General features: G+C 33.8%; 1 protein-coding gene across 8 annotated transcripts in view; it reads left to right on the plus strand.

Moving 5' to 3' along the window:
• The window catches only part of NBEA (neurobeachin), a 608,086-nt gene that overhangs the window by 363,177 nt on the left and 229,754 nt on the right, over positions 1 to 15,155 (plus strand). For all 8 annotated transcript variants that reach the window (XM_082365247.1, XM_082365248.1, XM_082365251.1 and 5 more), the window contains one exon: positions 3,474 to 3,598. In XM_082365247.1, coding sequence (XP_082221373.1) covers positions 3,474 to 3,598 — 125 coding nt within the window. The remainder of the gene's footprint in view (positions 1 to 3,473; positions 3,599 to 15,155) is intronic.

Raw genomic sequence — 15,155 nt, forward strand, 5'->3', positions numbered from 1 at the left:
ATATCAATTCTTTCAATCCATGAGCAAGGACTATATTTCCACTTTTTTATGTCTTCTTCAATTTCTTTCTTCAGTGTCTTAGTTTTCATTGTACAGGGCTTTCGCCTCTTTACTCCTAGGTATTCTTTTTGATACAGTTGTAAATGTATCAAATTTCTCTGTTAGTTAATTAGCTATAGTGATTTTTTGCACATGTCTTTGTATAGCTTTTTCAGTGGTTGCTCTAATTATTACATCATATCTACGTAGCTCATCACAGTCTACTGGTGGTGTCATTTTACCAGCCCAAGTGAAGTATAGAAACTTTACCTCCTTTACATTCCTTTACCCTCCCTCATCTATATTTGTCTTGACTATTACCTCTACCCACAATTAGAACCACATCAGACAGTGTTATAATTTTTGCTTCAACAGCAAAACATAATTAACAGAACTCAAGAGGAAAAGGAAATCCTATTATATTTACTTATACTTTGCTTATGTCCTTTCTTCCTTCCTGATGTTCCAACGTTCCCTCTTTTATTGCTTCCCTTATGTTTACATGATTGCTATTAGCCATTTTTTTAGACTAGCTCTGAGGCTGACAAATCTTTTTCATCATCTGAAAATATTTTCATTTCTCCTTTATTCCTAAAGGATATTTTCACTCGTTATAGGATTCTGGGTTGACAGTTCTTTTAGCACATAACAAAACTTTTACACTTCCTCTGGCCACCATAGCTTTGAATGTGAAATATGCTGTCATGGTTCCTGGTATGACAAGTAATTTTGAGATCGAAACCTGGATTTTTTTTTTTTTTTTAATTTTCTGAGATATTTTTATCTCATTTAAATCTTCTATTTTAGTTGACTTTTCTCTGACATTACTCCACCAGGACAAGTGGGGCGCACTGCCTCTTCACTGCCTGGTGGAGATAGAAATCTAGGTTCCCCACTTCCCTTCCGCTGACATCCAGGGAGTGGGTGTCTCCTCATGATGGCTTGGCAGGGGTGGGAGTTCCAGCTCCGCACGTGGTATCCACTGATGGGGGTGGCCTTATTGCTGTTGGTTAGTAGTAAAAGTCCTGACTCTCTACTGTGTCTCCTCCCGACCCACCCCAGTGGGAAGAGAGAAGGATGCCTCATTACTGACCACAGGGTGTGGGAATCCAGGCTCTCCATATGGTCTCCAGTGACTCCTTGAGGGTGGGATACCTTGTCATCAGCCAGCAGAGATGAAAGTCCTGGCTTCCTATATGACCTTCTCTGATACCACCCCAGTTTGGATGTTAGGGCGCCTCATTACAGCATCATGAGGCTTCAGATCTAGGCTCCCCACTCATCCTTTGCTCGTGTGTGGGGGGGGAATGAGAGGCATAGTTTTTCTGTGGTGTTTGGCTGGAGCAAATAATTGTCTAAAAGTTTCCTGTCTTCCTAGGATGCCCTTTTCCTGGTCTTTTGGCTAGAGAAACATGCTTTTCTTGGGGCTTTTTTTTTTTTTTTGTCTGTACCTGTTGGCCTATCTGGGTTGCTAGCTTCTTTGCCTCCAAATCTAGGGTATATGAGACAAAAAGATAACCCAGGGACTCACCACTTTGTTGTTCCTTGGGCCCTGTGGCCCTTAGCCCGTCTGCCTTCTGCCCCCCACATTTCAGAGTTTTGTTATGTTTGTTTTATATGTAGCGTATAAGTTTTTTTTTTAGTTGTTCTTAATGGGAGGAATAGAAGAAAGTATGTCTGTGGTCAGAAATTTGAGAAAACATTAGATCTCAGGTCTCTCCTAGTGAATTCAGTTACTTAATTTTAACATACTTTTAAGGAAAATCATTATAGCAAGATTTTAGCATTTTCCTCTTTAAACTACTAGGATTAATCTGTATTTGTAGGGATAGAAATTATCCTATTTTAAATTAATGACAGGTGCGCTACTCATAATAATTAATCACCAGGTAATCATTATTTTGACAGAAAAATAAAATTATAATTATAATGTTAAGAAAAACAAGTATATTAAATTATACTTTAAATGATTATAATTTTAATGTTCTTTTTGTATATCCCTTATATTGATATGTTCTTTTACAATTAAGTTATAGAAAACAAAATTAAATAGCCATAAAATCTAAAATTTTTTCAAAAGTAAATTATTCTCAATGACTATACTTCTCTGTAGATTTTCAAAGTAAAAAAAATTGTTTTAATTAATTCATTGAATATTTATTAGAATCATAGTATGTGCCAGACGTTGTGCTAGAGAGATAATGATGAGCAAAATATATAGTTTCCATCTTAATCAAACACAGTGTTCTTCTACAGTAAAATATCAAAATAAAAACTGAAATCAAATCTTCTATGAAAGCATTTTATATGTTTTTATGAATAGTGCTGCTCAAGAAAATTAGAATATTATCTTTTGAGTATATTATTGCAGATTATTCCAGATACCATACAGAGAAAAACAGACTTCTCAAGCAGTAGCATTTATCACTAATGTTTATTAAAATTAAATTGAAAACAAAAATGATACCATGAAATGTTCCATTGGTATACAAGGAACATATTTCAGTAGTTTCTGAAATATCTCGTAGATTTTTAATATTGTTTAAAGTGTAACATAGTTTAGACAGTGTTACCAATGATGGCCATGGCTGTTAATGGTTTATATTAACTGAAAGCTGTAAAATCATCCAAGGACTCTGTTAGCGTTAGAATAATAATTTACCAAGACAATTACCACATACTGGCATTTTTTTACAGCTCTAATTCAGTATTATTAATAATGGATAAAATTGCACTTTTCTCATGTTGCTGTGGGCAGTAGGGAATTATTTCAATGAATATTTCAGCACATTATTTTAATCATTCTTCCACCAAATCCAAGTGGGCAATATTTTATAGTTCTTAATTCAGTGTACTAAGAAACCATGGTCATTAAATTGCGAACTATTTGTAGTGAGGTCTATCCTGTGATTTACAAGCCTTGTTAAAAACAGTGTAAAAGAATGCAAACTGTGCCATTAATACTTGTAATTTGATGCTGCATTTGTTACTAAACTCCCAGTGATTAATGTTTTCAGTAGAAGGAAGAACATTGTAAAGAAAGCAGAGCTGAATGTTATAATGTCTAAAATATGAGAATGTTACTATTTTAAGTTTTGTTCATTTGTAGAGGAAACATATGTATATAAACACAGTTGTAAAACATAAATATCTCAAAAGTTATCTTAATTTTCCAATGAGACCAAAGAAATAAAGATTTCATTGTATTAGTTATTAATTTAAAAGAGTTAAATTTACCATAGTTTATAATATGTAATGCCATTCATGTTCTTGATGAATAGAGAAAATATTTCATCCTTATAAAAAGAAAATGTGCAAAGCTTTTAAAATTTATTGTGTAAGCAGTCTGTGAATTTATATAACTTGAAAAAATGTATTTCCAGTTATACATCATTATTAATAGTTATTATTGTTTTTTATCTTCCCATTCTTAGCCAATTGCACGATTTCTGGCGTTTGGATTACTGGGAAGATGATCTTCGTCGAAGGAGACGGTTTGTCCGTAACGCGTTTGGCTCCACTCATGCTGAAGCATTGCTCAAAGCTGCAATTGAGTATGGTGAGTACCAGCGCCTCTTACACAAAAATACTCCTGGATGTGAGGTGACTCTTTGTGGTTGATAATTCTTTTTTTCCGCTAACATTTAAAATTCTCCATGTTATAAGCCAAAAATGTTATGTTCTACTTTATCCTTCAGCATCGTTTAAGTTATACTTAATCAACCCAATATTTCTCCCACTTGATGTATGTTAGACTCTTCAGCTTCTTTGTAATAGATTAGAAGACTCTACATAGTTGGTTATTACCCAGCATCCTTCTCATAGAGCCTAAAACAAGAGTAAAATCATTGTCCTTTTCAGCGTCTTTCAAACTTTGATCTTTCAAACTTTTTCACCCAAAGTGGAAAAAAAAATGTACTACTGTAAGTGTGTATTCAGATTTATATATTTTTATGTATAATTTGTATGTGTATGTGTGTATATATACATATGTATACTGTGTGAATATAAATATATACATGAAATATATAGACAAATATGTGTACTGTTATGTATATACATATACACATGCACATACTTGTGTATTTAACTGAAACAAATGTCTTATTGATAATCTCATTATATGGCATTCTCTATTTTAACCCTATTCTATTCTGTTATTTTCAGTTTAATAAATAAATCATGCCTCAGTATGCCCATTAGTTTCCCAGCCCTCCAATGGATTGCAAATAAAGTTTGAAAAAGACCATCCAACATTAAAGATATCATCCACTATCACACTACAGTAGAACTGCACCCTAAGTTGTCCTTTATAAAATGTACAATAAATAGTAAATATCTAAATATTTTTTGTAATTAAATAAAAATGCTGCTACTTTAGATTGCTGTCCACCAAGAAGTATGTATAGGGCTATTCTCTCTGTTCACCTATTTTTTTTTTAATTAATTTATTTAATTTATTTATTTTTGGCTGTGTTGGGTCTTTGTTGCTGCGCGCAGGCTTCCTCTAGTTGCGGTGAGCGGGGGCTACTCTTCTCATTGTGGTGGGCTTCTCATTGCGGTGGCTTCTCTTGCTGCAGAGCACGGGCTCTAGGCGTCCGGGCTTCAGGAGTTGTGGCTCGCAGGCTCTAGAGCACAGGCTCAGTAGTTGTGGCTCACGGGCTTAGTTGCTCTGCAGCATGTGGGATATTCCCGGACCAGGGCTCGAACCCGTGTGCCCTGCATTGGCAGGCAGATTCTTAACTACTGCACCACCAGGGAAGCCCAGTTCACCTATTTTTAAATGCTCTAAAAAGTTTAAGTTTGATTGATCATATAATTTTATAAACCATATACACTCAGAAAATAACGTTATTGAACACTGTCCATATATTTTTGTTATTGACTACTTTTGTTCTCACAATCACTTGGGTTTTTATTATTTTAATTTTTATTTATTTGAGAGTAATAAGTGAGCCATATGTTTTAAAATTTACCGTAATATATAACACAGATTGCCATTCATGTTCTTGATGGATTGAACAGGGAAAATATTTAATCCCAATAGAAAGAAAATGTGCACAACTTTTAAAATTTATTATGTAACTAGTCTGTGAATTGGTATTACTAAGACTGGAAACACAAATAAATATGTGAGGATTTCATATGAAACATACCTAAGATAAAGTTAAAAAGTAACTTTATACAGTAAAAGTAACTACAGGAGAGGATAGGATATGCTTTAAAAAAATTATAGTTGACTTGTACTGTAGGGGATTTCTTTAATCAACTCAAAAAAAATCACCTAAGGATTCTAGCACCTAAGGATTTAGCACCAACTTAAAATGAGTTATTATCTTTATGTTGTACAGAAGAGATTCTTAGAAATATCTACTTAAAGTGGCATGCTTTATAATATGAACTTAAAAATTTTAAACTTCATTTCATGTTCCCAACCATTTAGGCTTTTTCATCAATTCATCTTGAATTCATCTCATTTGAAATTAGAAACATCTAAAGACAACTTGTAACAGGGGTTAGGCTAGAGTGATATTATTAGTGACACTGTGTTGCCAATGCCTTAATTATATAGGATTCATTTTATACTGCATTCAGTGTTCTACAGGTTGCTTTTGGAAAGGGTCTGTTAGAAAAATATTTCTTTTGGTTCTCTATAAAAATGGATGCCTTATTTTGTATGTTCAATTTGTAAAATGTCTTTATTATTAAACCAGTGTCAAAGCTTATAAGAAACAAATTAAAAAATTTTTTACATTGACTTTTTTTAAGACTGACTGTCATGTCATGTTTTAGTAACATAGTAACCACTGTTAATGAACCTAAATTAAAAAGTAATATTCTGAGTTTGAAACAGATGAAAGATGTAGGTGATAGTAAACATCCTCTGTGTGTAGTATGAACGTATTTTAAAATATGTAGTGGTTTATGAATTTGAAATAGTGGATCATCAGCAGTATTCTGAACCTGTTATCCCTCCTGAGTTGGGTTCTTTGATAAAAGGAAAGTAGGGTATGTTTTTATTTTATGCATATCTAGAACAAAGACCACACGTATGCCATAAAACATTCAGGACATCTACATGGTACCCGTGCCAGATTTACTTCGTGGTCATTCTCGGGGTTAAGGTCGGGTAGTGGAAGACAAAAGAGGACAGAAACAATTCTACCTCCAAAAACAATTCTAGAGCACACCTCTTTGACTTCACATTTGTGAACTTCTAGAAGTGGGTAGAGAGTAGGGAGTAAAATATGGAGGGTGTGAAGAGGTGAGTGGAAAGTACTCCCTGGAGTGATCTGTACATAGAAGTAGAAGGAGGAATTACAAACTGCCAAGAGAAAAACATAATATTGTATCTTCTTCCAAACTCTTAATGTGCCTTCTAACCTATGTTTAAAGTATTTCTTCCGAAGAATAGGAAGTAAATGTCAGTAATTATTACAAAGCACTTTATCCAATGAAAATAGATGTTGAAAGACTTAATTGAAAACATATTTTGTATATTTTAGAGAAAGGCTTTTATATGCACATATTGCCAGAACATTCATGTAAAACTAACAGAACTCAGCCCATCATCTGGTCACTCTGCCTGCCATTAAACATTTAAATGTGTTTTAAGTACCTTAAAGTCTGGCAGTGTATAGACTAACATCCGAAAGATTTAATGTTTTGGTTTGTGTAGGCATAGATAAAGGGTATATTTATAGCACAAACCTACTAATTTTGAGAGAGTTTCTAGGACAAATTGAAATTCAATTTATTACTTCCTCTTTATTAAATAATTAAAGTATTTCAAATTCTATCTTGAAAGTTAAACATTAAATGCACCGAAACTCTGCAGTAATCTATGGTCAAAATTTTTTTTCTATTCATCTACATTGTGGCAACAAAATTGTTTTAGGAACAGAGGAATATTTTATGAATGGAACTTTCAGTATGGCTAGAAGTATTTGAATCAGTGATCAAAGTTTTCAGAATTTTAACCAAGTTGTACAAGCTGAGGGAATAACCTAAAATTACTTAAATAGGGAATATTTACATGGCCATCAAAGCAATCCCTGAGATTTGATCACTGGTCATGTCTCTCTGTTCCTGTAGTACACTATGTTTCAAGAATGTGAGCCTATATTAATATATTGTAATAGAAGTGAAACTGAATTTGCAAACTTAATGTTTTAACAAAAATGTTTTGAATCACTTGACTTTTCCTTTAATTCAAACAGTTTAGCTTAAATTATAGTTAAACTTTCATGTGATGGGCAGAAACATTTAGCTGTAATTTAAATTTCATGACATTCTATTTAGGCAATTTATTTGGAGTCACAAAACAAATATATTAACAATACTTTCTTTTAAATGAGCAAATAATCAGAATTGGATATATTTCCAAGGAGACAAAAAGGACAATTACTGTATTTCATATTTACTTTGAAAAGCTTTCACTTCCCTTTCATTATTAAAACTTTTGGTTGACCTTTTTCAGTTGGAAAACATCCTTAACACTGATGGAGTTTTTCATGCTTCTTAGTAATACTAATGAGTTGAATAATTTATGAGGTTGTCATGTGCAAAAGATTTGGTGTGATTTGATATACTTTCAGCCTCTGGTGTTGGAATGTGATTAATAAAAACCTAGAGGCATGTAATTTTTTTTGCTGGTGTTTAATGCTCTAATTTCATATGTATTGAATGTGTTTATTGGGTGTTTTCTGATAGTAAAATCTCATACAAGTGCAAATTTAATTGATTACCGGGAATTTTACAGACCATAGCAATGGAAGAATATAAGGAAAATATTTTAAACTATAAATTCATCTTCTGATCTGCAGGGCTTTCTTCTTCAGGGCAAATTAGCTCATAAGGAAATGATTGAAAAAGGAGGGTTTTGTATATTGTTTGTATGTTTAAATAAAACCTAAACTAGACAAATTTTGGTCCATTTCTGGTGCTGAAAGATTATGCCGTCAAAGAATAGTTAAAATCTTAATAAGTTTGGTTGTCTTTGTTGATTGTCAATTACCATGTAGGACTCTGTTTCCTTTCCATGAAATTATAGTGGAGCAATGTTTCATCAAAGCCTAAGATCTCAAGCTCCATGTCTGCGATCAAAGCCATCATCCTAAATAGGTCTGATCAGGCGTCGCAGAGGAGGGCAGGCTGCTTTAGCCAGAGGAAAAAAAACATGGAGCAAAGATGACAAAATTAATCATTCATTTCTTTGGCAATAAATAATAAGATATGCTGAGAACTGCAAATGAGAACATCCTTAGGTTCCTCAGAGATGTATCTGCTTAACACCCGATTTATCTAAGCTTGTGAAACCATCAAGATATGACCTTGATGAATAAAAAGCAGCTCTGTAATTAATCTGGAATTAAATTAGTTTTGATGGTGTATGCATGGCTACTGTAAGGTGCTACTTGCAGTCATCAAGAAATAAGAAAACACCGAGAATAAAAAATACTAGTGCAGCTATATACAGTTGTTGAGACAGGAGCTTCAAATTATCTGACTTCATTTTTTCTGACTTCAGTTTTTTGAAGAGTTTACATTTATAATAGTTGGAAAAGGTGATTTGATTTTTTTACCTAGTGGTCTGTTGTTTGTACCATGTAGTCTCTAGCAATCGTCTTCTTATTGTTCATTGATATGTCCATTTTAGTTGGTGTATTATTAATTAAATCTTCATATCTGGAATGAAATAGATGATCTGATTATTGTTAAAATAATTTATTGAAAAGTTAATGATGTAAATTTTTTACAAGTGAGAGAAAGACATACATGGAGTCATCTTTCAGCTCTTTTTGATGCCAGTGTCATATTTTAATACAGTCTTATCTTCACCCTATGGTTTTATAGTCTCTTAAAATAATTTAAATGGATTATATAAATGCTGACTTATAAAATATGCTTATAAAACACATTTTAAAGTTTTTGTGTAACAGCATTTTCATATCAGCAAAGGTTTTAACAACTCCCCTGTTTTTATGTGAAGCTTCAGATGGAAGGCTTTAAACTGATTCAGAGGAATCAAGTGGCTTCATTAATTTAAAAGCATTTATTGAATATCTTCTACATGCCATGCATGCACTAAATGTTGAATGCAGAGGCTGAGGCAACAGTTTCTGCCTTCTCACAGCACATAGTTTAGTGCAGTGCGTCTCAACAGGTGTGGAAGTCAGCGTGTGCTACTGGCACCTAAAGGGTAGAGACCAAGAATTCTGCTAAAATACCTGACCATTCACTGGGCAGCTCCCCAGAATGACGACCAAAATCCAGCCCAAAACATCAGTAGTACCACGGTTGAAAAATCCTGGTCTAGTGGAAAGAAATAAGCAGTTCTCGTAGAGGGAGGTGTTACTTCATAGAGGAACACAGGGAAGGTGACTTAACGCTGGACCTATCGGGTTGGAGTCTGCTTCACAGAAATAATTACTTATGAACTGACTTGAGAGAAGATTAGGAATTTACCAGGTGAGCAGGGAAGAGCAGAGTTAATAACAGAAATTTCCAAGACATGGAGGCATAAAAGACCCTAACTTACTTCTTTGAATGGCCTCAATATTTTGCACTTGGTAATAGGTCACCTTGTAAAGTTATCAGAAAGTATTTTGATTTTAAGTATTTTATATTCGGAGATAAAAGAAAAACCACTTGAGGACAGGAATCATATCTTTCACCTATTCCATTTAAAGCATCCACATTAATACAATTTTATGTACTTAGTTGCTGTCTTTTATTTAATTGATAATTAATTCATTTCAAGGTACATACACAGTATTTTAACCACATTCATTCATCCTTTTCAATAACAGCATTGAAGTATGATAGTCTATGGAATAGGTCTATAAGGACAGTATTTTCAAATTCTGAAATATGTTTTTTATGTCTGTACTTTATTTCCAGTTAGAGCATCAAAAACCACTAAAGATAAGGAGCTGACAAAATTATATTAATAGATCTATTGCTCAGTGGCATGGAACTGCTCATAATCTTGCTTATATTTTTAGACTAATTTTTAAAAAGTGTACATAGAATTACATTTATAAATAATTAAAGTACAGGGCTTCCCTGGTGGCGCAGTGGTTGAGAGTCTGCCTGCCAATGCAGGGGACGCGGGTTCGAGCCCTGGTCTGGGAAGATCCCACATGCCGCGGAGCAACTCGGCCCGTGAGCCACAACTACTGAGCCTGCGCGTCTGGAGCCTGTGCTCCGCAACAAGAGGCCGCGATGGTGGGAGGCCCGCGCACCGCGATGAAGAGTGGCCCCCGCTTGCCGCAACTAGAGAAAGCCCTCGCACAGAAACGAAGACCCAACACAGCCATACATACATACATAAATAAAAAGAATGTAAGCAGACAAGAATAGCATTAAAAAAAAAAAAAATTAAAAAAAAAATAATTAAAGTACAGTATGATGGATATTTTCATCAAGGTGTATTAAAAATGCTATGCAAACTCAGTGAAGAGGGCTGGCTAACTGAAGAAATAAATTTTAGCTAAACTTGAAAGGATAAATGGAGATCTACCCAAGACAGTAAGTGAGGTGGTGGTAACATGGAGGAAGGGACCACACAACATGATGTGTCCAGGGAATGAAAATGGTGCTGCTTGATGGAACACAAGATAGTGTACAAAGATGAGCTGAAAAGGCTGCTTGGAACTATACTGTGAAGGGATCTGTCAATAGGCAAAGCTATTAAAGGATTTTTATTTGGGAAAATGACAGACTACAGAAATTAAGTGGCATGCTAACTAATAAATGGTAGATAGAGCAAAATCTCAATCTAAATACCGTGATTTTCCTATACAGTGTGTTGCTGTAGATAAATTTGGAATTTTCCCAAGTGCATGAGCATTATTGAACCTCCCCTCTCTAAAAGTTTACCTGCTAAATTTTGGCCCACTCATACAGCCTGTCATCCACAGAGATTTATCAGTACAGGTGAACTTAGAGTCGTTCACAGACTGTGCATTCAATGTCATTTATAAAAACATAATTTAAGGGCTTCCCTGGTGGCGCAGTGGTTGAGAGTCTGCCTGCAAATGCAGGGGACACGGGTTCGGGCCCTGGTCTGGGAGGATCCCACATGCCGCAGAGCAACTGGGCCCGTGAGCCACAATTGCTGAGCCTGCGCGTCTGGAGCCTGTGCTCCGCAACAAGAGAGGCCGCGATAGTGAGAGGCCCGCGCACCGCGATGAAGAGTGGCCCCCGCTTGCCACAACTAGGGAAAGCCCTCACACAGAAACGAAGACCCAACACAGCCAAAAATAAATAAATAATAAAATAAAAGGAATTCCTTTAAAAAAATAAAAAAAAAAAACATAATTTAAAATGTCTTTAGTGTTTTTAAAAGTGCTTTTGATAACCTATACTAGCACTATCTCTTAGCTATCCCATTTTTTAATAATTAAAGAGAAATTCCTGTTAATTACATCTTCCTTCCATGTCTCTGAACCAGTTGCTTATCTATCCAAAACATCTCCTACCCCCCATTTCTCAGAGTTTTAAAGTAAATTTTCCACACTGCATTTTGTGGCAGGCTTAGAAAAGAAACACCAAGCATCATTCCCCAGGTTAATGCCATCCACTGCCAGGGGACGTCTCCCCACCCTTTCAGCCCTCATTCAAGCTGTCCAGTTCATCTTTTCTTTCATTCCAAGAGTGCCAAAACTTTCTTCCTTCCATTCTGCTACTCATCAGCCATCTACCCCTCTTGACTCACAATGAAAGGTTTCTTTCCTTTGTTCGTTTTCCCCTCCCTCCCTTCCTTCCTTCCCTCCTTCCTTCCTTCCATCCTTCCTTCCTTCCTTTCACCTTCCCTCCCATCCTTCCTTCCTGAAAAGAAACATAGTCATTGTGGAAAATCTAGAAAACACAAAAAAAATTTAAAGAAGGGGGAAAAGTCACTCATAGACAGCCATCAAGATAGCTGCCTTTACCATTTTGATGTATTTATTCCTGCTGGTCTTTTTCTAAGCATACTTTAACATAGGGACCAAACACTATGCTATGTACTCAAACAGTCACGAAGATGAATAATGCATTATCTCTGCTCTTTATGATATTTAGAGGGTTCCAAACTAGCCCAAGTTTTCTATATGTTTTAGCACTTTTTCCACAAGTAAAGTGTGCCATGTGATTTTCAATGTAATGAAATCCTATTTAAAATATTTTAAAATCACCCTAACTTAATGGCTAATCAAAATCCTACCACGTAATATTCTCCTACCACAGAGATTCTACATTTATCATCATGTATATTTTTAAAATATGGCTTATCAAATTTCCTTTAAAAAGCATAGAATGCAGTTTTCTACATTCACTCCATTAAGAAGATTATTAAGTTAGCATTTCATACTTATATAATGCTGTACTTAAATTCAATAATATTTTCTTGTACCTTTTTTAATTGCATTTTTACTGTTTAAAAATGCTCTTTATGAATATCCCCTTTGTTGGTCTGCTCTAAGAAATATTGCTTATATATGAATATTTTGAATTAGGAATAAATGAAATTCCATTTTTGCTGTCAGAACCAAATTGTAAAAATGCATTGCATGTCTTTGAAAATCAGTATACTCTATTAGCAGGCCTGTCAATATAAAAAGTGCATTCCCTTTCCACCTCTTGTTCTAATAACCTTTTCTGTGTTACTCTGAGGCAGTTCACATAATCAGAGTATATTGTCAGCTTACTGGAGTTGGGGAAGCATGAAATGAAAATCACGTTAATATTGATCCAATTCTTTTACTTGCAAGTGTCCTTGATGTCCTTTTCCACAGAGCAATAACTGTTGATGTTAGGTAGCCATTTTCTTTTATTTCTTATAGTCCAGTAAGTCATTTACAAGCATAACTAATGTGAATAAGAACTTACCACTTAGAATAATAATCTGTGAACATTCCATCTTAATTAATGTCCATATTGCTAATTCTGGATATTTACTCTGCCGTTGAAATAAGTTCTTCAAGCTTTTCAGAAAACAGCCTACCTGCAGATGTAATGTTTATGTCTAGTTTAAAACAATCAAAAGTCTGTACAAGTTACTCATGCTGTACTCTAATTTTATGTGATATAACGATGTATTAAAATGGACCATAAATAGTAATATCAATTATTGATTCAGGTAAGCATTACCATTTCTGAATCAAATTCATTATAAATTTGAAGCTTGTATCTTGGTAGTTTTATGGTGATATAGATAATATCTATTTTGAATTACAAAATATATTCTCTGTCAACAGAAATGAATTGAAGTGAGAACCATGGTTAAATCCAATGCATTCAGACTAAAATACCCACAACTAAGAAAGGAAGAATTTGATGTGTAAACTGTCCAGATTTTTTATCTGTATTAATTAAATTTAGTCAATAACGATTCAGATTTTTACTTAAAGTGTGTTTGAAACAACAAATAGAAATTGTTTATTTGAATAGAAACAGTCTATTTCTTTTATAGAAATACTTGCTTTCATAAAAAGATTTTGTATTGATAAAGTGAGGCTCCTGACTCAACATCAAATATAAAAGAGAAAAAAAGATACCTGAGTTTTCCAGTCATTCTTTCCAATAGTGTTTTTATTCAATATCACTAACAGTCTTTACCATTAGGATTTTTCTATTGCAAAGACTGTTTTTTCTTTAATCCTGTTCTATACAGAAGATGATTTTTTTTTTCAGTCCTGACCTTCAGCAGGTCTTTCCTTTTATGTCATCATCATTTACGTTTCTTAAGAAAGGAAATACTATGTCTGTGTAAAAGAGTCAAAGGCAAAATTTAATTTTGAATTTAAATTATTTACAAAGAAAAATACTTTTCAGTAAATGATTGTTACAGTGAAGTTTGTTCTATGTATGTACTACTGCTTTTATCTCACATTAAGATTGGCATAAAACATTTTTGAGTGTTAGGTTTCTCAATACAACAAAAACCATTCTTTCATCTTGTTTAAAATGTTCAAAATTGTAAAATTCTCAGTAATAGATTGATTCATACATATTATTGCATAAGATCATATCACCATATCTAATGTAATTAGTTGGGAGTATTTATCTTAAAATCTTTTCCTTTTAGTGGAAATTAAATAGTATCATTGGAGTTACTAAAAGCGCTGCTCTGTAAAGATATTTGTTGCTCTGATTTCAGCTTTAATGAGAAAAAGTAATGTCTACTTAAAATTTCCCGAAGTATTTATGTGTCATTAATACTCCTCAAAGAAGTATTTAGGTTTGAAAATGAATTGCAGCATTTTCTCTTACTTACGTAAGGGGAGATTTTTGTCAAAACACATTTCCCAAGCTAAAAATGTTGTGAAATGGTGTATATTGAAAAGAATTTCTCCTCCAAAAAAGACTGCCATCTTAAACTGATTTCAAGATGTTTAGAAACATTAGAATTTCCTGATATTATATTTAGATAAAATTAAAATGAGACTAAATTTCCATTCTTCCCATTTCCTTCCAATGATGGAAGAAAAGTATGTATTAAATGGCTCATCTATATAATTCTCTAAAACAAATTACGATATCAACTTTGTTGAGAAAGCAGTTTTTTTCCTTATCCAAGATATTAAGAACACTTATATTCTTAAGATGCCTATATACAAAGTCAAAAATGCATGTCAAATATATTGATGCTTATGTAATTTTATTTAATAATATCTTTAAATGAATAATATGGTTATTGAGGGAAAATCAGTTTTTAATGTAAGCTATCTACACTCCAGTCAGCTTTACAAACACTTCATGGTACCTGCCTACACGCTATCCTTGTTGTCTTCAGAAATTATCCGATCTAGGGGAGGTGTTGAAGGCTCATATTGCCTTGTAATGAATATAAACAGTTTTACAACAGCATGGTGGAGGGAAGAAGATTAATCCCAATTGAAGGAAAGGAAACCATTATTTGTTGAATACTCATTATTGACTAGGTATTGTGCTAATAAGACCTTAGACGCATCCGTTATCTTATTTGAGTTTTTAAATCCTCACATCAGCCTGCTTTTTTCCCCCTTTATATAAATCTTAGGCAACATTATTGTAAGCAATAACGTATTGGTTGTATTCTTGTTCATTTTTAAATTATGTACTTAGTAAACTTTTAATACTCTTGTTAG

This window comes from Balaenoptera borealis, assembly GCF_965194805.1.
Source record: "Balaenoptera borealis genome assembly, chromosome: 18".
In the NCBI taxonomy this organism is placed as follows: domain Eukaryota; kingdom Metazoa; phylum Chordata; class Mammalia; order Artiodactyla; family Balaenopteridae; genus Balaenoptera; species Balaenoptera borealis.